This window comes from Dermacentor andersoni, chromosome 5, assembly GCF_023375885.2.
Source record: "Dermacentor andersoni chromosome 5, qqDerAnde1_hic_scaffold, whole genome shotgun sequence".
NCBI lineage: Eukaryota > Metazoa > Arthropoda > Arachnida > Ixodida > Ixodidae > Dermacentor > Dermacentor andersoni.
In genome coordinates this window covers 184,661,336-184,682,655 of record NC_092818.1, presented here as the reverse complement: position 1 = coordinate 184,682,655, position 21,320 = coordinate 184,661,336, and the positions used below count along the sequence as shown (strand labels likewise).

The window sequence follows — 21,320 nt, the reverse complement described above, 5'->3', positions numbered from 1 at the left end:
TTTACCGAGAGTCCTTGTAAATTCGGACAGTTTTTTTTTAATTTGAAATTACGCACTGCCGGCACCTTGAAAATTTTTATTGGTAAATAGGCCTTGAGGTAAATAAGTGAATGCTAAGTACCGAATTTATATCAATATTTAGCACACTGCAATCACTACTTCCACATCTAATTCCCACCAATCTTTACCAGTTATGTAGGTGGAATGTCCGTAGCGTTTGCACTTTCTTTTTATTTCGCGTCCTTAAACAATATATATAATTCGTCCGCGCTTAATGCAATCACGAAATTTCAACAGGGTGAAAGTTTGAGCGTGTTAAAATGAATCAATCATTTAACAAAATTAACTCATAACAACACCACCGTATGAATCTAGCTGCACGTTCATTGAACTACAAAAATTAATGGGATATAAGTATTTCATAAAAAATATTTAATTATGAGAATCCTGCTTTGTGAATGGAGGAGAACAAGTGATACACGAATAAGGTGTCCTTATATACACGAGTAACAATCGTCACTATACACAGCAATTACTCCACAATCAGTTACTTGGTCCGCGGAAGCGCTGCTTTGAGTTCGTCAGGGTACAGCTTCCACATTGTTGTTTAACCACGGCTTGCACGAAGCAGGGCGCGTGTTAGGCGGAGAGTGGCGGTGAGTCTTCACGTGCGTGGTCCCCACAAAGCAACGACACATAGTCTGGCAACGTAACGCACTCTAAGACTGCAAGCTGTGAGCTTGCAGGAAGTTTTAATCCGCGCACGTTTCACGGATCGTGTTCTCTTCGACACGATGTCGCTTCTGCTGGGCAGGACGGAGGGACGAGCTGCTTGGCAGCTCATAGCACACTTCCGTAGCACTGCAGAGGAAGCTTCTCCGAGAGGTCATGGTTGTAGTGCGCCACAACCTCGACAGCGGGGCCTATGTCGTCCCCTTTGCAGTCGACCTTTGTCTGCGTGCCCAGTGGTATGGAGAACATCTCAGTCTTCTCCGCTTGGCTGGTAGCGGGAGTCTCTTCAACCACGGGCTTCTCCTGAAGGAAAAGCTTGAGGTTCACAATCCATTCAGTCAGAATTGTGCATAGTATATTTAAAATAAAATTTTATTAAGACTGCTTTCCAAGAACTTGAATAGTGTACATAATATCTATGGTTTACACGAATCAAATTTGCATTAGAACTGCTGTGGCACTATGGTTTACAAGAATCAAATTTGTATTAGAACAGCTGTGGCATCTGCGGATGGGGAAAAAACTAAGGTTCCTTCGCTAACATAAATGTAAATATATTCTTTTCCCACAAAACAGATTCTCCGCCAAGAACATTCGACCGTTAATTACGCACATTGTTAGATTGACTGGTACAGCTATGCACTTAGGGAATACTTCTGTAACGCTTCGAGGCGCAGGGAACGCATTCTGAAGCAGAGTCAAGACGGTTTTTTTTAATTCAGTAGTGTTGGAAATGAGAGCAATGGTGCTGCTGCTCCTTTGCCCATACGGTAAGAAGCGACAACGCCTCATACCGAGAGTGTAGCCGTGAAGCATCAAAAGCTGCAAACTGCAAGAATGTTGTGTCTTTTCAGAAACAACACAGTGATGCAACAGAAGACGTCACACGCGAAGTTAAGAAAGGCAAGTTCGGCCGGCATCTTCAACGTTTATTTCGTAACGTTCGTACCTTTATCATTTCTTTTTCAATTTGTTAGAAACTGCTGAAATAATTTATATAGTTTATTAGTAGTTTTCTCGTCGCTTCATTCCATCTATATTTATTTTCTAACCAAGTGAGAATAAATACCAGTCGCCATAATACGGCGACTGAAACTTCTCTGCTTATTATCTCACAGGCACACGAAAAAGAAAAAAAGAATGATCGGCGGTGTGTTGGCATCCAACGTTACAAGGACTTGAAACTCGAGCGTTTGGCACTGCCTTACCTTTCGTCTGTGATGATTTTTGCAGAAACATGCAATGCAAGCGGCAGCTGCAAGGACGGCGATGCTGCCTGCGACAGGTCCTACTATGGCTCCTAGATTTAACTGCGATAGCCCACCATCTTTTTCATCTGAAGGAAAGAAAAAAATAAGAGGGAGAGTGTGAGGGTATGTGCAGCACTCTTCCTCTACGCAACGCATGCCAACTGCATACAGTTATAGCTTTATAACAAAGCTAAATGTTCCCTCCCGTAAATAGGAAAAGGCTTTGGAATTCGCACCAGAACTGTGTGTACGAAACGTGTCAGTGAAACACGTGAAGGAATATCACATTGCACGTGAAGGCACATGGAGGGAAGCATGATGTTATTCGGCAATGTTACTGCATTGATCAATTTTTGTTTATTGGCTGCCTGAGTCAGGAAGTTCTTCTAGTCACAACTACAACTAAAGGATAACAATTTTAGAAGCACCAGTACATCCTTTAGCTGGCTAACAGAGAGCTGATTATTTACTTTGGACTGAGCCATGCAGCTGTCGTTATGCATAAATTTGTCTGTATCCTAGATACCATACATTTCTCTTGTGCCACACAGTCGCCTAATTCTGAGGTGACAGTCTTGGCGCATCAGAGACATTTATCTGTGAAAACGTTCTGGCAATTCGGACGGAGCATAGTTGTATCACAGGGGTACCGGTAGATACGCAAGGTTAAGCGAAGTAAATTTGCCTTAGTTTTCACCTGCTGGTTGTCACTTAATTTCTTTTTTCTTTCTTTGTGAATGTGTGTGTCTACAATAAGCTCAGACACTCTCCAAGAGTAACATAAGATTCAATTTGAGTTCACTGCACTGTAAAAACGAGATCACTCACAAGTCTTGGCCATGGCAGCCTCCGTGGATGAGATGGAGATGTTAAGAGTGCGACTGCTCTCGACGCCGTTGGTGGTGTAAACGAGAATGGTGTAGTAGGTGGTCGGGTGCAGCTCACTGAGCTGGAAGCGCGGCGTGGCCGAGGTGACCCGTCGCACGAGCAGGTTGCTGCTGGCATCGTGGAGCTCCATCACGAACGTGTGGTGGTCGTCGCTCCGCCGCTGGCACTCGATCAAGAGTGACGTCAGCGTCTTGTTTAGGAGTTGGCACTCGCGCACGCGACTCGGCACTTCTGCGAAGGTGGCCCAAAAAGCAACGACGCTTGGGTAAACCTTTGAAAATCAATCAAGTGTGTATTTCTAGACTGAGAATCCAGAAGTTCGTCTTTCGGCGCGGCTAATCTTGACATGTGAAATACGTATGTTATTGCAAAGATGCCCCTCAAAGTGATTCTGCTCGTCGCGGATTTCCCGAAAGTTCAAAGCCATAGCGGGAGCGATTACAGCTGCGTTGTCACGCTCGCCTGACAAAATTGTAGAAAGAAAGAACGAAAGAAATAAAATGGAAGAGAAGCAAGCGATCCCGTGCATACTTGATGTTACCTACAGCAACATCTGTAGCGCACTCCGCCTCGGCTACGGAAGCTACGGATACGTGTGGCAGGCCATTAGCCTGTTTTGTCTGAAGTGGTCAAAATAACGGTCGATGTACAAGTAATGTGTAAGCATGCAATCTGCCGAGCATACTCATAGAACTGACCTTTTGGTACTAGACGAAACAGGCAAGGCTTCTTCTGGATTCCGACGGGGTTCTTTGCCCAGCACTGGAAGGTCGAGTGAAGTTCTTCGGGCAGAGGAACGAAAGTGAGCACGCTGCGGGACGCGAACGCTCGAGCCATCACGTCGAAGTCGCGCGAAAACGCCGCCTCCCGCTTCTCGGCGTCTCCCGGTGCCACCGACGCCGTGGCGATAGAAGCCCTGTGGCTCTCCTTCATGGACCAGCGGAAAGTAAGGTTGGTGCTGGGGTCGGCCTCCACGTCGCACGACAGGGACACTTCCTCGAACGGGGCCGTGTACACCACCTTGGCGTGGTGTTGCTGCTGAGGGTTCTGGCAGCGAGGAGAGTCTGCGGCGGTCCACAAGATACAGGGAGGGGGGATGCAGGTGAGAAAACCCATGGTCGTGGGTGTATTACACCCGTATTGTGGTCGACTGTGGTTGAGCGAGGAATGTCGAAGAAAGAATACAAGTGTTGCAGGCCATACACGTAAAGAGAGCCTTTGTGTTAACACAAGTATCACAAAATGTTCTGCATCTAATGCCACTGTTCATTTCAATGAATAACTTGTGACAGCTCTTATGTCATATTAGAGCAAAGATTATCGCCTGCGCTGCCTTTTCATTAATATATGCAAAAAAGAAGCGCACCTGCATATCGATGGCCTATCCGATCGAAAGCGAAGAACGCATTTTTTTTATGGGGTTTTACGTGCCAGAACCACTTTCTGATTATAAGGCACGCCGTAGTGGAGGACTCCGGAAATTTCGACCACCTGAGGTTCGTTAACGTGCACCTAAATCTAAGTACACGGGTGTTTTCGCATTTCACCCCCATCGAAATGCGGCAGCCGTGGCCGGGATTCGATCCCGCGACCTTGTGCTCAGCAGCCTGACACCATAGCCACTGAGCAACCACGGCGGGTAATTTTCGCTTTCCATCGGTTTAATGTCCAGTGGCACATTGGCATCGTGAGGTATTCCATGGTGACATGTACGGGATACTAAATAAAGGCATAATGCAGCGTGTCCTTTACAGTCTGCAAACGTAACTTTTTATGCACTTTTGCACAGTAAAAAAAGAAACAAATGAAAGAAATTGAATAAGAGCGCTGTCCCCCTAACTCCGAAAACTGACTTCATGCTATTTTCTCTCGTTGTCTCTTGTTTACACCGATCCTTCAACACATCGCACATTCACCTTGGCGACTGCTGCAAAATGGAACTTGTTTGGCTTTGTTTAGATAGAAATGCTTTGGAGTGCTACCATTGCAGCGCGACAAAGCAATTCGGGAACACTCACGCTGTATGCGTATCTGGAGGGTTTTGGACGTAGTCACTCCCTCAGGGTTGGTGACTGTGCACGAGTAGTTTCCAGAGTCGGACGACTGCACATTCCGCAACACCAGGTAGCGCTGGTTGACTATAAGTGGTCCGCGCATCAACGAGAGCGAGGAGGAAGCATTGGCCGACTGCTGCAGCTGCAGCCTGTGCTGCTCGTGCGGCTGTTCCAGAGGGACACCGTTAAGCTTCCACACGACGTCTGTGATGCTTGGATATGCGGATGCATTGCACACAAAGAATATGTCGTGGCCTTCGTAGATCATTGACTTCTTGAGGCCAGCGCCAAACTCTAGTGTAACTTGCGGCTTGTCTGCGCATTGAGTGCATGCAGGGAGGGAGACAAAAGAAATGTGTTTAGCGGAAAAGGAATTGAATATAAACTTTTCGCCACTTAGTGGATCAGTGAATGCCCACAAAAATGTGCGAGGTTTATAAAGTGCACACGGTGTGGTCCACGCTAAAATTGACACATTTCAAGTGGCACTTAGCTTTCTCTTTAATCTACTTATTTTCCGTGATAATTGTACACTGAGGAAGCAGAGGCAGACATGAAATCAGCTTTCATGACCAGAAGTCGCAAAGAAACAAAAGAGCATTAAAAAGGCTACAAATGTGCCAATATGTTACCAATTGGCTACAGTTCATTAGATACAACGAAGAATTGCACTATTATTGTTTTTAGAATGTCAACCCAGCTATTATACTTTGCGAAAAATTTGACTAAATTGTGAATTAAATGCCTAGTTGGCATCAGAATTTGTATATTCTGGTTTATAAGGCAGCCAGACGGCTGAACTGACCAACCACGAAAACAAAATTCGGAACACTTGTATAAATTTTTGTATAGGTTACACAAATTACGGTATCCAACCGTTACACAAATTATCTGCGCATGGTGGATATCAGGTGTTCGATGCCACAATGAATGTTTTCAAGTCCGAAGTATCACAAACGCAACATTTCGAAAAGTACAGCCTGGAGCAAAAGTCTATAGACCACGGCATCAGTAAAAAAAAAATTCTTCTAGCACAGCCATGCAACGTGAAATTTTCTTAACGCAGGACGCTGGTCAAACAGACGCACGTAGGTAGCGCCACTTGATAGCAGCCTTTATTCCTGGGCGCCTAGGCTGCGGAGAAGTAAAAAAAAAACTATTTTAGGGACACCTCTCGTTACCTGACATTTGCCCTCGATGTACAGCCATAGTGATGCGCGTTGTTTTTTTTTTTTTTTTCTCATCATAATGTCGGGTCGTAAATGCGATAACGGACAGTACAATGATAGACGGCATTACCATCGCCAGGTTTGAAAACATAAAGAAACAGGAAAAGACAGGCAAAAGTTTGCGCTGTGCTTTTTGTTTATGTGTGTGTTTGTGTGTGTGTCCGCCCTCTTTCTCGCCTCCGGTTGAAAGAAAACGTTTGCAACATTTGGCGTTGTGGAATCATGATATTAGTACCATATACGCCTAATGCTGTATTTTAGTTTTGCGTCTAAGGAAGCAATTGTATCCTGTACCTTGCTCTTGTTTCTGCTTGTGCATTAACACAAATGAACAAAATCGACGCAATGCCTTGCAGCATAGCACTGTGTGCCGAGATTTTTAGGGTATTCAATATTTATCGGTCATTATAGTTTTATACATTAATCAAAATTAATGTATGAAACAACACCAAAGTATGAACCATAATATAAATAATGTATAAAATCAATACCATTGAATCATCTAAATGCGTCGTCGTCACTACTTCTTTCTTCAAAAGTCGATGTCGTGCGATAAGCCTTTCGTCGACCCGAACATTTAGTCGTAAAAAAAAGAAGGAAAATTACGCATCGTAAACGAAAATTACGCATCGTAAGGTCAGCTACTTTTTTTTTTCGGTTCAAGCAAAGCACCAAAAGGGTTAGAGCTTATCCAAGTGATAGGAAAACCTTCCGTTTGCAAAAAGTAAGGAAAAGAACGAGGTCACATTCAGTGATTTACTGTTGTTGGCAAGGGGCATGCTTCAGCCCTCGAAGTACCGCTATCGGGAATTGCTTTTCTTACGCATTACGTATACATGACGACCAAGCACCGTGAAATATACGGGCCTCTAGGATGCGTAATTAATGCGTAGGGCGAGAGATGTCTGTTTTTATGGGATCCAGGATACGCATGCCTACGCGTCATTATCATCAGACTGTGGAACCAAAACGCATCCCTAGCACCATGAAACAGCGACACTTGCTCGCTGAGGTGGTAACGTGCGGTTATATTACGAGATAGAAATCTTTGAGCGAGCTGTGATGGCAGTGCTGTGCAATGTGAGCGATGAGCCAAAAGCAATTGGCAGGTAATGATTAGCAAACGAAGCTGGCGCAAACCTAAGCAAAAGCTAACTAAGCAACGCGAATTACATGCGCGGAATGCGCTTGCGTTTTATCCGTAACTTTAGTCGTCTGGGTTGCGCAGCTGACAGCATGGCTTAAAACTAAAGACAATAACATAAAAAAACGCCCGCAACGATGTGCATGGAAGGTTTACTGCTTATGAGTGAGAGAAGAAAGAAATACAGATAGCAATTATCGACGGCATATAATTATTTCCAGCGGAAAGCGGAAAAAAATACCGAGTCGACTTACAACAGCCATTCTGACAGGGCGATTCGCTTCATTACCCGAGCTTCGTTAAAGCCTTTTAGTGTGGCTCCAGCCTAGCAGTGGCGCAGGAGCGACGCGCGCGCTGTTTTTCTAAAATCAAGGAAAGTGGCCACTGCGTTGCTGGGCACCGGGTCGTCGTGGTCCCGCGACGTGCATTGTTCCCTATTTCCGGTCTCATTAGCCAGCGCAACATCGGCCGAAATTTTAAATTTTTCGGGGAGGGGGGGGGGGGGACGAATATATATATATATATATATATATATATATATATATATATATAATCTTGTAAAGGAGATTTATTAGGGTTCGTAGCGACCGCCGGTTCTACGATGCACCGAGCAGTTCCCGAGCTCGAGCTTCTGCTGCGCGCTTGATGCTGCCGATGCTGCTGACCCAGTGCGCACGTTCGTTATCTTCCTTACAATATATATATATATATATATATATATATATATATATATATATATATATATATATATATATATATATATATATATATATATATATATATATATATATATATATACCTTTATTGACATTTGCGCTTGCAAAAACTTCGCGTGACCTCGGAGACGTGTTCGTGTTCCAAGAGACTGGCGTCTGTCGGTGGCGTAACCTTGCTTCGTGTAATTTCCTTATACTTCTCCATCGCTAATGCTGTTTCGCCTTTCGGGCGAAACTGCAGCCTGATTGATTTTTTTCTTTGATTTTTCTTTGATTTTTTTAGCGGGAGTCCGAATATAAGCTCTGCTGCGCGTGACTGCTACTGGTTCTGATTTTTAGCGAATCCGGCTAGGGCTCAAATCGGTTGCTGATCGAATTATTGAGGGTGTCCCACGTAACTTTGGCCAAGCTTTAACACTGCGTAAATGCCACGTAGCTGGACAGAACAAAAGTGATGATGTTTGCCGTTGGTTGGAGATACTCAGACTAGGTTATCGTTCCATTTAATTACATAATTATTCTTAATTAATTTACGAATTTATCAGATACTATATTTAAAATAAAAGAGTCAATGAGAAAATTGTAGAGCAACATGAAACACTTCTGTTGCTTAATACGTGCTGCATAAATGTGTTTTCCCGAGCGGGAAAGAAGTCCGCGAATACAGGCAAGTCGTTATAGCATTGCCTACTGGTAGGGGAAGCGATACTGAGACAGATATCATTCACGTGCATTTTACACATCGTTGATGAAAGACTCTGTCGAAGGGGTCACTGAAGTCTGGAGGTTTTTTTCTAGGGTCAAAAACGCAGGCAAACCAATTTGAAACAGGTGAACATGCTGTACATATTCATTCTCTAGGCGTAGACTATCAACACCATTAGAAATAATTGTTAGTTGGCGACCTCCTTCTCTTTAAATAATACAATAAACTTTGTCCTGTGTATGTATTTAATATACATTGTGTCTCTGCGTGGTGTTCACCTTGGACATTAAAAACAATACGTTGAATTGAAAAAATAGGTAGCTGCCGGTGGTGCTTCTAATGCGCCCGTCCTCCTATTGTCCAAACTCGGAGAAATAAAGCAAAGGTATGAATTAAAAGCCGGGCATGTCCGCGCCAACTATAATGAAGCAAGCTTTTAGCCGCAATAAAACTTTAAGTGAGAAGGCGAAGGCTACTCAAAAGAACTCTCAAATGACGTGGGTAACAGAACTCTTGTAATGACACTTTAGGGCGGGGAGGGGGGAGACTTTTGCACCTCCTCCCCCGTATTCGGCGCCTATGCGGCGCACCAAAGGCTGCTACAGCATTTGGCTACCGAACCTGTCTTTGTCGTTATGTTCTACCTTAATGATCTCCCGTGCCCTCTACCAGAAAATTAGTGACACAGTGGTATTGATGCTCAGGTTTGCGGCACTGAATCATGAAGCCGAGGAAGCGCTGGTCTATTCTGTGCTGACACTGGTAGGAGCACAGCAATTACATCACACAGCAACATGCACCGTGACAATAACCTTCTTCGACAAGCCTGTGCTATTGATCGATGCTCGTGAAAGGGTTGCAATGAAGCTGGAAAGAAAGGCGATATATTTTGGTTCGCTTGTATAGTCACTGCAAAGTAACATCAGTGCCCTACGCGCAATTTATCCGGTGCCGAATTACGGCGTGTCTTAAAAAATTTTTTTGTTAATGTTGTGGAACGTTTTCTTGTAGTTAAACTGAAAGTGTTTCTCATTTCGACATCAGAACAGTCTCCTTTCCAACCGCTTTCTTTTAAGGGAATGCCTGCAACACTGTGTGTTGCACGTTACTGATAAGAAAATTTGACATGAACAGAGGGAAATTATGTCATTAAGAGATTTACGTTTCATTCAAACATAGGCACACACTGTAAAATAATTTACACCCTAAAAAGTGAAAAAGGGTGTAAATGTGTCCGTAACTCGAACCGTGAGGGTGTTATCTATATAACGGACACCCTATAAGTGTGAGTTATAGACACATTTACACCCTTTTTCCCTTTTTAGGGTGTAATACAGTGCAGTAGAATTTTTACAACTTGTTTGAGGTTGCTTGTGTAAGTAGCCAATCGTCAGCAGGTCTCGCAGCTCTCGCAGTGACGCGCAGTTTTCTGTGAGAGTGTTTGCGGTACATGATTTTGCTACGGTCTTGTGGTGGGGCAGCACAGCTAGTCGATGCGAAAAAAAGAGCAGAAAAGAGTAGCGGGTGGGGGTAGTCGAAGGATGAACGATTCGTTTGCGGACTGTTAATACATTTCTAATCCATGGCACATTGTCGGCTGAGTAAAGCACATGCGTTTATTCCAAACATACATTGGTAGTCTTAATTGTGTGAAATCCACTGGTTCTATGTATCCCGTTCATAATATTGCTCATTTGCAGAGTTTGTTTTCGTTGTCAGCCACAGAAAAGCAAAAAGAAAATAAACAGTAAAAAACTGTTTCTTCTGTTGGGTGATACGTGTGTACTAAAAAAATATTTCTTAAATTAAACAGCAAGATAGCGTAAGGTGTAATTATTGCTCAAGCGGTCCTGTGTATATTATCTTACTTAGTTTTCTTGTTCGCTAACGAGTCCGATAATATCGACTGCGACGCGTCAGGCTGATTTGCAAGGGGTCGCATAAATTTTGGCTATCAGCTGTGTACAATTTCTTGCTTCTACCTTTACTTTTTATTTCTTACTTCACTGCTTACAATATATACAGCGTACATGCCCCTACGTGACCTATATTTAGAGAGCGTCGAAAATGCTTCGTTCCTTTGTTAAAAAAAAAAAGCACTAATTGCAGTGTAAGGTCCGCGTAGGACGTGTTTACAGGAATGCAAAACTAGAACGTTTCATCTTTCTTTAGCTTACTATACTCGTGTGAACTGTCATATAACACTGGGAGGTAGCATCACCTTATCGCGCTAAGACGAGGGTAGAAAGGGAGACGTTGCCTTGAGCGAATCTCTGTAAGCGCCGATGCATTGATCAGAGCGAGAAAGGCAAAGTGAGTCATTTAGTCATTTAACATTTTCTCTCCTCCACTTATAGGCGAGATGCACTCGATCAATAATTTGCTTCAGCGCCTTTTAGCCGTCGTCGCGTCATACTCGCGGGTCTCTATGTAAACGATGGCGTATTCTAATAACAGGCTACGCAAAGTGAAGGAGATCCCCTGCTGCCGAATTCGTGAAAACACGTCGATTTTCCAGCTCGTGCACTTGGGTTTCCAGAAAGTGTTAGTTTCAGCGAAGGTATTCAATAATACCTCAACCGCCTGTTGAAGCGGATAAATAGATGCAATAAAATTTTCTATTAACATGCTTCTTTTGTCACTATCAGAAGTATATACGGTAAATAGCGTTACGTTGCCATAATTGACACGCAGTCACGTGCTGAAGGTCAGCGTGAGATCACCTTATTATTTCTTTGAAGACAAGAACTCAAGAAACATACTCCAACGGGATGTCAGTGTACTCACATTTTATCTCGAGCAGAGTCTCAGACGCCAGCTCTGAGCCCCTTAGACTCTTGTTGAAGGCGACGCACTTCAGCCGCTCACCATTGCGTTCCTTCGTGGGTGTGACCAGCACGAAGCTGGTGGTGACGTTACCGTCCGTCGTGGTACGGTACAGGAGCGACTCGACGGGATTCGAACCCAAAAACCAGCGTATTTCTGCCGCGGGACGGGATCCACGACTCGTGCATACAAACTCTGCCGGTTCTTCGAAGTACAGCTCGGTGTGGCTGGCCGTAATCACAGTGCTCGCAGGAGGCACTGCGTGAAGTGCAAATGTATTAATTTTTATTCTGTGTCCTTCCGTACTCCCCGGCACTGGATTTATAAGACATCGCACAAACTTGAGATTCTCCAGAAGTACGGTGTACCCTGAAAGCTGGCGATACAGTATCGGCAAATGTAGCCCTTCTCACAGTCTGTATTTCACAGAAAGGTGGAGGTAGGCTACACTTTAGGGAAAAATGCAATAACTACAAAAGTTTTCGCAAGCGTCCGTATAATATGAACAATAGATGAATAAATTACTTATGCGGGCCACATGCTAATCAGACCCTATAAGGGAAACATAAGCAACAAAGCTACGTTAAAGCTATCCGCAGAAACCGAATCTGATAAGCCGGTTACAGGAAACATTTTTATCGAGGCTTCATCTTCATATCGCAATATTTGCTGAGTTATAATCGATGTTGACAACGGTAGCGTGTCGTGGTCAGCAGCGTTTAACAGCTTTGCTGCATTAGCATAGATGGCGTTTAGCATAGAAAGCCAGTTAAAGATGACCACCAAATCATGTCGACTTGTTCGGGACAGATTTCGCACTCAAGCGTAGTTGAACTTAGATATCAATGCTTTCCGTGCACGCTCTCACACTAGAAGCGTGAAAACGCTGAATCTGTTATTTGATTTTAATTTTCTTGAACTACAAGAGTCCTGAGTGGAGATACCACACTCATGCGCAATGCCAAAAATTTCTTTTTCTGTTTCATACATACTACAGAAGGCACTTGGTTAAGCGCGGTGTTTTTCCACTTGACAAATGTCTACGAACTCACAATGGATGAGCACGTGAATCGAGAGGGACTTGGAGAAGAGACCGTCCAGAATGGAAGCCGTGCATGTGGCGTTTAGGCCCCAGTGGTGACGTCGCAGAGGCTCAATGCGAAGAAATGTCCGGTGGACGTCGTCTTCTTCCACAACACTGCTCACGTTTGCCGCTGCGCCCAGATTATTCTGCCACGTGGTGAGGAACCGGGGCTTTCCTGCGGTGGTGAGGACACGCGGTCATCAGGCGCCTGCATGCCGACAATCAAGCATGCTACGAGATGGGTCGTAGTTCAATGCGGAAAAATAAGCGGAAAGAGTTTTGCATTAGTCCCGGCTATGTCAAAAATGACGTCACTTTTCGGCCCCTTGCAACATAACTATTATGTTAGAAGAAAAAATGAAATCGTTTGACGTTAAGTGAAAGAACTATGATCTGATCATCACACACGCCATATTGGGGGGATCCGCAGTTTTTCTGACCACTTGGAGTTCTTTAGCGTGCGCCCAATTCACGATACACGCGCGTTGTTGCCTTTATCTATCATCGAAATGTTGCCACTATATACGAGCGCGCTCTCATCCCGTGACCCTGTGCTTAACAGTGCAATACGAAAGCAACTATGCAACCACGGCGGGTTATATCGAAATGCCGAAAGACCAAAGTGGCTGCGATTGACATGAGGGCGTAGACATGTCGTACTCTGTGAAAGCAACCGGTGGTAATTCATTGCGTTATTATCGCATAGAACACTAAACTATGTCACGCTTCTGGCAGGGCCTTCTGTAACAGTAATTTCCACGTCTAAAAGTAGTCTTAGAAGAAATCAATAGCAATCTGAAGCTGGAAACCTTACTGCATAAACTTGGTTAAAATGCAACTTCGCCGGAAATCCTATATGCGAAACTAGAAGATTATGACTTAAAAATACTCGGGACCAAACAGAATTGCATTGGTGTCAATAATCACAAACCTTGCTAGCCTCAACTATAACAAAATAATGACGTCCACAAAAACAGAGTTCCTCGTTAGAGTAAGGAGAGAGAAAGAAAACAAGAGTAGGAAAGGCAGGGAGGTCAACCAGAACAGTATGCGGTTTGCTACCCTACACTGGGAGTGGGGGAAAGGGGAATAGAAAGCAGAAGAAAGGGAGCGAGTAAGTTAGAATAAGAATTACGCCACTCAGCTACCACCCGCTCCACTGCGTCCCCTTTACCGAGAAAAGAAAATTGTGAAAAAGCTTTTTTCGGGGGGTATGCGGCATTCGTTGGCAGTAAACTACATATAATATATGCTTATATCCGCCACAAAGTTTCGAGAAATTACCGTTGACTTGATGTCACATTTATTCTCCTCCAATTCCGACCGTGGACATAACGATCTCAATTTTTGCAGAGCAGCTGTAATCGCCAAGGCGACTTTCGACCTGTTAGATGTCACTCATCGCAACTTCTACAGAAGCAGCCAAAAACTACAGTTATTTTTTTGAGGTGGGGTATAGTTCTGCAATAAAGAATGTTTTTGGACAAACAAATGCAAACACTAATTATCTTGCAGAAGTCATACTTACCTCCAATGATTTCACACACCAGAAAGAGGTTGTCACCCTCCGTGTATGGTCCCACTGAATCTCGCACAACATTGCCGTTAACATCCTTGATTACAAATTCCGTTGGTGGCACTGAAAGAGCCAAGGGTAATAAGGTGTCTAACTAAAGGAATATAACACATTACCTAAGAGGTATGTCATACTGATATACTGTAGCTACTGAAAAACGCTACAGTGCAACCATTAGGCCACTTTCAAAAGAAAACATCAATAGGTGCCGCAGAATGCTTTCTAAATTTGAAAACAACCAAATAATTTTCGTTCTCCAGAGACAGACCGATATAGTATGGGTTTCAGCCACACTCATTCATAAAAATAGATGGTTACGATATTTTTAACTTCAACAGTACTACGATGCTAATGGAAGTAATATCCTACACATCTGCTAAGATGCCGTACAGCCTTGCAAAATTAAAAGTTCGCTTCCAGTCGTTGTATCTACGTGCACTGCGTTTTACCGAATGCCTCTGTGTATGCATAGGCATCCTTATTTTTGAAAGTTTTCTTTCGTGACTAAAATAGGATTCAGCGCGCTAACCTACTTTGATTCACCTTCACAGTGACAAAAGGGCAAGTTGATATTGGTTTTCTTATGGTTCTTCAGCTTTTGGAAAGCTTTTTATCTTGCCGATTTTTCCAAAGAAAGCAATATAGCTTTTGTCCGTGACACGAGGCGATGCGCTCGAGCGAGTTCAAGCAAAGGAAACGACTTGCAGTGCAAAGTCAGTTTCGCTCTTCCTCGGATGACGTATGGATCAAGCTGCGATGTGTAACAGATCCGCTTGAAGGAAGCGACGGTCTCAGTCAAGGCGTCCCGGAACCAATATCGGAAAAGCCAGGAGCTTAGCTCTATGGCTTTATTTTTGCTACAAAATTCAATAGGTGCAAAAACTGGGGCAAGAAAAACAGAATGGTGGCGCGCTGAAAACAAAAAAGTTCGTGTGGTGTATAGCACACAGTATACCGGAAGACCGTATGATTTGTGTTCGCGATGTTTGGTATTTTAACAGCCTACTTGAAATGCGTATGGTACGCAGACGCTGTGGGTAAAATAGGTAAAATATTACCATTCATTAGGATATCGACAGAAATTTACCGTTTCATTGAAACAACTATTTTCTGTTCTTGTGCGTACCACGTTAATTATACGTCAATTATGCGTGAGAAACTTCACCTGTTCCTCGCTCCAACTCCTATAGCACACTGCGCAGTATTCTTATTCCCGTCCAGCAACAACACTTATTAAGTTGGAAATATTGCGCGAAATACGTTTCTAGCATAAAACGCTGCAAAAACAATGTAGCTAACAGCGTCTGAGAAAATAGTATATTAATTTTACAAAAAGAATTCACCTTCTGTTGTTCGCAGATGTTACCACTAAAACAGGCACATTTAGTTCTATTCTTATAGTTGCAGCGTTCAGTGGGGCGATGTAGCGTGCTTGCAAAATTATCCAACAGGAATAGAAAATTCGCTTTTATTTACCACCTGCCATCCATGCTGATTTTACAGCTGCACCACAAATGTCTAGCAAATGTGAGGCGCACCATAAATAAAAAAAAACTTTCAGTACAGGAACCCTGTGCTTTATCTCATATCCCGTCTTATCTTTCTCATCTTTCGTTTCTCCACGCTGCATCTAACATGAATTTTGTATCCGCGTGCAAACTAGCCCGATACTCCATGCTATCACTATCTACACTTACTAGATGCCACCATGGGATATTTCTGGTTGAGGTGTTGGTCCTACAGCAGGCATAACTAGGCGAATGATCGTGACGACGAATGCGTAAACGAATGCATCACGTACCGAAAACGGCAAGCGCGACGGTTGCGCTGTATCGCCTGCCACTGGCGTAGAGCAGGTCGCAGACGTACGCGCCCCGGTCTGCGTAGTCCACACGGTTCACCTTGAGACTGGGTGGCTCCTGCAGCACCGAGAAGAAGGAGCGACCCTTCCATGCCTCGCCCCTCGTGTGGTGACCCTTGGACAGCCCGCCCCTGCGCGACCGGGCGTCCAGGCTGTAGAAAGGCTCGGTGCTGTTGTCACCGCCGCGGAACCAGCGCACCAGCACTGCGGAGTCGTTGCGGCTCTCGACGCGAAGCTTGGCTAGGCACGGGATCACGGCGCGCCCGCCATCCGTCGCGAGCACGGTGGTGCCTCGCGGGTCGACGCCTGCGCGAACAACGACAAATGGCGATCCTCTGTTGAAGGCCGTACGGAAACCTTACAGATCTAGAAAAGAACGGCTACGCGAAGCGCTAAGAATCTTTGATTGGAAAGCTGCGTCCAACGCTGTTTTCGCACTATGAAGGAGGTATTTAATGCTAAAGCAATATTTTGATCTTTATAACAGTATGGTTTAACATGCTGGAAGAAGTAGCCCTTGTGCTCCTTAAATTTTTCAAAAATGTTAGACAGTTTTCAGTCTTTGATGGGCAAGTCTTAGTAAGAGCAATGTATTGTACCGGATTAAGGAAATTATGTAAACTTGTCCTAAGACATGAAGCGTGGCAAAACTGTAATAACATTAAGCGAACAAACTTGAGTTCAACAAACACTTGATTTATTCACACGAGAACAACGATACCAGCCTCCAAAAGAATGAACTTAAGTAATAGCGAGAAAATACTGCTTCTATGAAAGTTTGCAGCTGAAGTTTGCTTCTACAGGCTCGTGAATTTACGCCGATCGCACGAAGTGAGGTCAAATAAGATTCGGAAACATCGTATTTATGGCTGTAGTCCTCTGAACCCCGATGGCGTTCAACTCTTCGAGCAGATGCCCCTACAAGTTTTATTCGCCTATACTTCCTCTTTAGTACATTGTACATATAAATTGCAAACCTGGTAAACGTTTTAAACGTGACGTTTTCGCATTTTGCAAGTATAACCATGACATTTACCTTAACTAATTATAATACCTACCCAAATTAGAATGTATTGAATATTCTTCGTCACGATCAAAGTTGAGTTCACATGAAGTAAAACTTGCAGGTGCGAACGACAGGTTACTGCGTCGACAGGTGCCATGTTACCGCATAATATGTTACCGCACGCTGAAGTTAAACTTGTATTGAGTTTGTAAATCTGAATAACATTAGTGCTACCTCCAGACATAAATAAAACTAATCAAAGCATACAAGTGCTCGTGGCTCTTATCATTGCTTACCTAAAGCGTGCCAGTTAGCTATTATGCGGGAAAATGTGCGCCTTTATAAAATTCACCGCGCTTAGAATTAGCTCCCCTACAAAGCAACTAGCATTGTGCCCATTCATTGCAATGTTATCTAAAGATATCTGAGGGATATATCAACGGTCACACTTAAATATTAGTTATGCTTTTTCACCTTTTCTTGAATTAGCACAACTCCGAATGACGCATGAAAACTGGGTACATAAGAAAAAAACACATTAGGAAAACAACATGAGACAGGAGGCATCTCTTGTTTTTCTGTGGGACTTTGTTCGCACCGCAATCAGTAGCACTCTATAGATGGCAAGCCGGCTGCGTTCTAACGCACAGTTTCAATCCCGAAGCCAGAAAATATTCTGTACTGCAACAGCTATTCCTATAGACTAACTTCTTGAAACGAACCAGAAGATATGCAGTTTGAGTTCTTTGTGAAACGTGCTACAAAGTATGTTTTGTGAACGGTGAAATATCAAGTTATTTTAACGTTCAGGAAAAGAACCATTATTCTACGTGTTGTAGTTCCCTTAAGTACAAACTTAAAAGGAAACGAGACGAAGACCAATTGTTTAATTACGCCATTTGACCGCTAAAAGTACGTATCAGCGACATATTGGCACCAAAGATAAACAAGTGTGACTAAGTAGAGTCTGTCATTTGTGTATACAGTAGAGTCTTCACGAACACTGATCTTAAAGGACACATGAGGTGATAAGCCTGAAGCTGTACCATTCTCAGAGAGTAAACGAAGCTTTTTTTTTTTTTTTTTGAAAGTTGGGAATGGTGTGCCGAGCGCACTCAAGCCGAAGCACGGTTGTGGCCTTGCTTTTTACATCAGCGGAAATACGAGGGCTGTTTCTGTTGCCACCGTCATTTTAACCTCGACCCATTTGCGCGCTGCTGGTGCCCAATTTTAGAGAGAACATTACCAAAAGCTATAAGCACTTTTCTTTCGCCACCGCTATCAAGCGCAGTTGTAGGGAGTCGTGGCTCTACAGGGCCCCTTTGAGCCTTCTGTGTTCTTTGCTACCGCACACGAAGGCGCTACCTCAGCGCGATTTCGAGTTTAAACGGCAGAGCAATGTCCTAGTGTTCGCTCTAAATTGACATGGTGGCTTGGCTCAAAGAAGCATACAAAAACTCGTTTAATGACATCTGCAACTCGGTGCACTGCGTCAACACTTCGTTCCAAAGCATGTCTCGATTTTATCTGGCTCGTCGCTTGTCATTCGCATAGAAAAGTTTCTCTCGTCACTGCTGCCCCAAGAAGAAATAATTGTGGCTTACAGCTATAATACGGAACTTTCGTGAAATCCGTGGAAATTGGTTGGTTCATATTTACTTAAATATTTAGGCGACGTAAGCAAAAGATGTGCTAAATAATATTTTTTTTGCTTCTTCTTTAAATCGTTTAGCATGCTGCATATCTTTTATATGCGATATGACAAAAGTAAAAAAAAAGGAAGCTTCGTTGCTATAACAAGCATCTCTTTATTTTGTGTAATGGAGTTTGTTTATTTTCTGGATATTCTGGAAATTTCTTATTATCCGCCATTATGAATACAGTGCAAGATATTCTTCTTTGTTTAATGTCTGACGTTCTAAGCTATAGAAAATATAATATTTTCCCGCAATATATATGCTAAATCCGATCGCCATTTTAACCCTCGTGCATCTTTGTCGATATTCGCGTATTTGCCTTGCTCCCACTTAGGGATATTTCACTAACCTTTTCGGCATTGTTTTATGATTAGTAGAGCAATGAATGTAGGCCAAACTTATGCCTATTTTTGCTCGTTATGTTTTTGTGCTTTGTGCTCAATATTCGTCCCATGTCGCCACGCCTGGCCTATTTTTCCGACGCCGTATCGACCGTATCTATCTAGAACTAAACATAGCCAAGAATGGAGCAGCGAGGGCTTCGTATCAAGAGGGGAAGTTGCGATACCAGTACATTTTGTGATGTGCATGTACCATACCAGAATATTTAACTCTTTTTGTGAAACGAAAAAATAAATAAAAAATAAACAATTTCGGCTTTTGTTGCAGCAGCCTCCCATCAAGTTTTTTACGGTGTCTACTTATTTTTGGGTAGAACGCCTTTGGCGTATTGAAAGCAGTTATATTAAGCAATTTGTCATTAGTGGCGGCCGATGGAGGGAAGTGGCACAGTTCAGCGTAAGAAATAAAAATGGTTATATAATTTTTATTGTGATAATCAGTACACATGTAGTTCTTCATTAGCTTAAACCAATGAGTGCTCTACGTATCTCCGTTAAGCAGCAATGTTCATACGACTACTTAATTTCCTATATTCTCCCCGAAAGTTCCTGCAGTAAACATTCGTTTTTGGTTGTGCTCGTGATGTGGGGTTAGCGTGGCAGCCCCGGCCCGCAATTGCTTTGGCTGAGCCAAATGTATCACCATGCCTCCATCAGTCCTGTCTCTCGCAAAAATGGGAGAACAATGCGTGACACTTTCGTGAACAGTATCCGTGAGAATTCGGGGAATACTAACTGCTTCTCCATATTTCAATGAGTCCAATGAAGTGGGAGACCTAGAACATTTCATCTGATACTGCAGGCGTTTCTGTCCTCAAAAAAGGAGACTTGCGGACATCATGAGAACACTAGGGTTTATCCACGAACGAGTAGAACACTAGCGCTTGAGAAGAATGCACTGTTGGAAAATTTATGCATTGAGAGCTAGTGCACTGGAGCCACATTTCTAGTTCGAACTTCAGCCAAGCTTGCTTATAAATGAGCATGGCTTGAGTTCCAGAAGTACAGTATCTGCGCTAATACAGGGAAAGTCATTTCTTAACTGTTTGTCAGTTGTAAGGCAAGTACTTTTTAAGCATATAATACCAAAATGCAGTTTTAAATCAACTAAAATTAGAAAATCTTGTTCACATTTACTTGTCGCCATGGAGAGTACATATTTACCAAAAAATTTTGCTTGAGATAAAACAATTGATTACAGTACATAAACATCTATAAATCATAGGTTTGGTGAACCATCTTGAATTTAAAACTCTCTCCAGCGTAGGAAAATGCTGCTACAAGCTACGAGTTGCTTGCCTTGCTTAAATCGCCATTTCGAAGTTTTAAAACAGCGAGTCGTATGGGATACGTTGGACATTACAGGGTTAAAGACATCACGGCTATAACTGGAGCCTTGCATAAACGCCTCCAAATTTAAGTACACTTTTTCCCGAAGTGGCGATGAACTCTGGCGGTGGTCTCTGGCATATCCGTAATTTGATGGAGTCGCTGAGATGCTGTAATAAAAATAGATTTTGTGATTTGTTACATTTGAAACGAGAAACAAATAAAAAAAATAAAGCGGACTGTTGCATCAGGGTTTTCATCGGCTAAGCATCATATGATTGGCTGTCATAGTCATTTCCTCTGTGCATGCACTTTTCACCATGCAGGTCTTGGATTGCTCAGATAAATAAAGAAGCGCATAATTTCTGCTGCCAAAAGATTATAACAAAAAGCTTTGATTATCAAAAACATGGTTTTATATGGCAAATAAATGGATCAAGCGCGACAATGTATCATCGACTATCGTCACAGCGTCAATTTATGCAAGATAACCGTCATGGACAGTTCATATAAGTTCAACTTGTGGTCAATGTAGCCGCACACCGTAGCTGACCGTAGACAAAAACCAAATAGTCATTTAGGAGGTAGAGCTGCTAACATACTTCAAAGCTGCCAAATCATATATATATATATATATATATATATATATATGTATATATATATATATATATATATATACATATAATAATTTTGAAGTGTAGTGTCTCAGGACTGCACCGAGGGTTATAACAGATGCCGTAGTTGAGGGAGCTCCGGAATATTTTTGGCCACTTTGTGTTCTTTTAACAATTAGCCAAGACACCTATAACGAACACTTGTAG

General features: G+C 43.1%; 1 protein-coding gene across 2 annotated transcripts in view; it reads right to left on the bottom strand.

The window, feature by feature from the left end:
* Positions 1-415: 415 nt before the first annotated feature.
* The window catches only part of LOC126531721 (neural cell adhesion molecule 1-like), a 71,497-nt gene continuing 50,592 nt past the window's right edge, over positions 416-21,320 (bottom strand). The window contains exons 2-10 of one of the 2 annotated variants that reach the window (XM_050179405.3): positions 16,007-16,372; positions 14,158-14,268; positions 12,598-12,804; positions 11,507-11,803; positions 4,889-5,239; positions 3,569-3,934; positions 2,811-3,101; positions 1,941-2,068; positions 416-1,047 (exon numbers count right to left, since the gene is read on the bottom strand). In XM_050179405.3, the coding sequence (XP_050035362.1) occupies positions 841-1,047; positions 1,941-2,068; positions 2,811-3,101; positions 3,569-3,934; positions 4,889-5,239; positions 11,507-11,803; positions 12,598-12,804; positions 14,158-14,268; positions 16,007-16,372 (2,324 nt within the window). In that variant the 3' untranslated portion in view covers positions 416-840. The remainder of the gene's footprint in view (positions 1,048-1,940; positions 2,069-2,810; positions 3,102-3,568; positions 3,935-4,888; positions 5,240-11,506; positions 11,804-12,597; positions 12,805-14,157; positions 14,269-16,006; positions 16,373-21,320) is intronic. The other variant, XM_050179406.3, reaches the window with a different exon arrangement.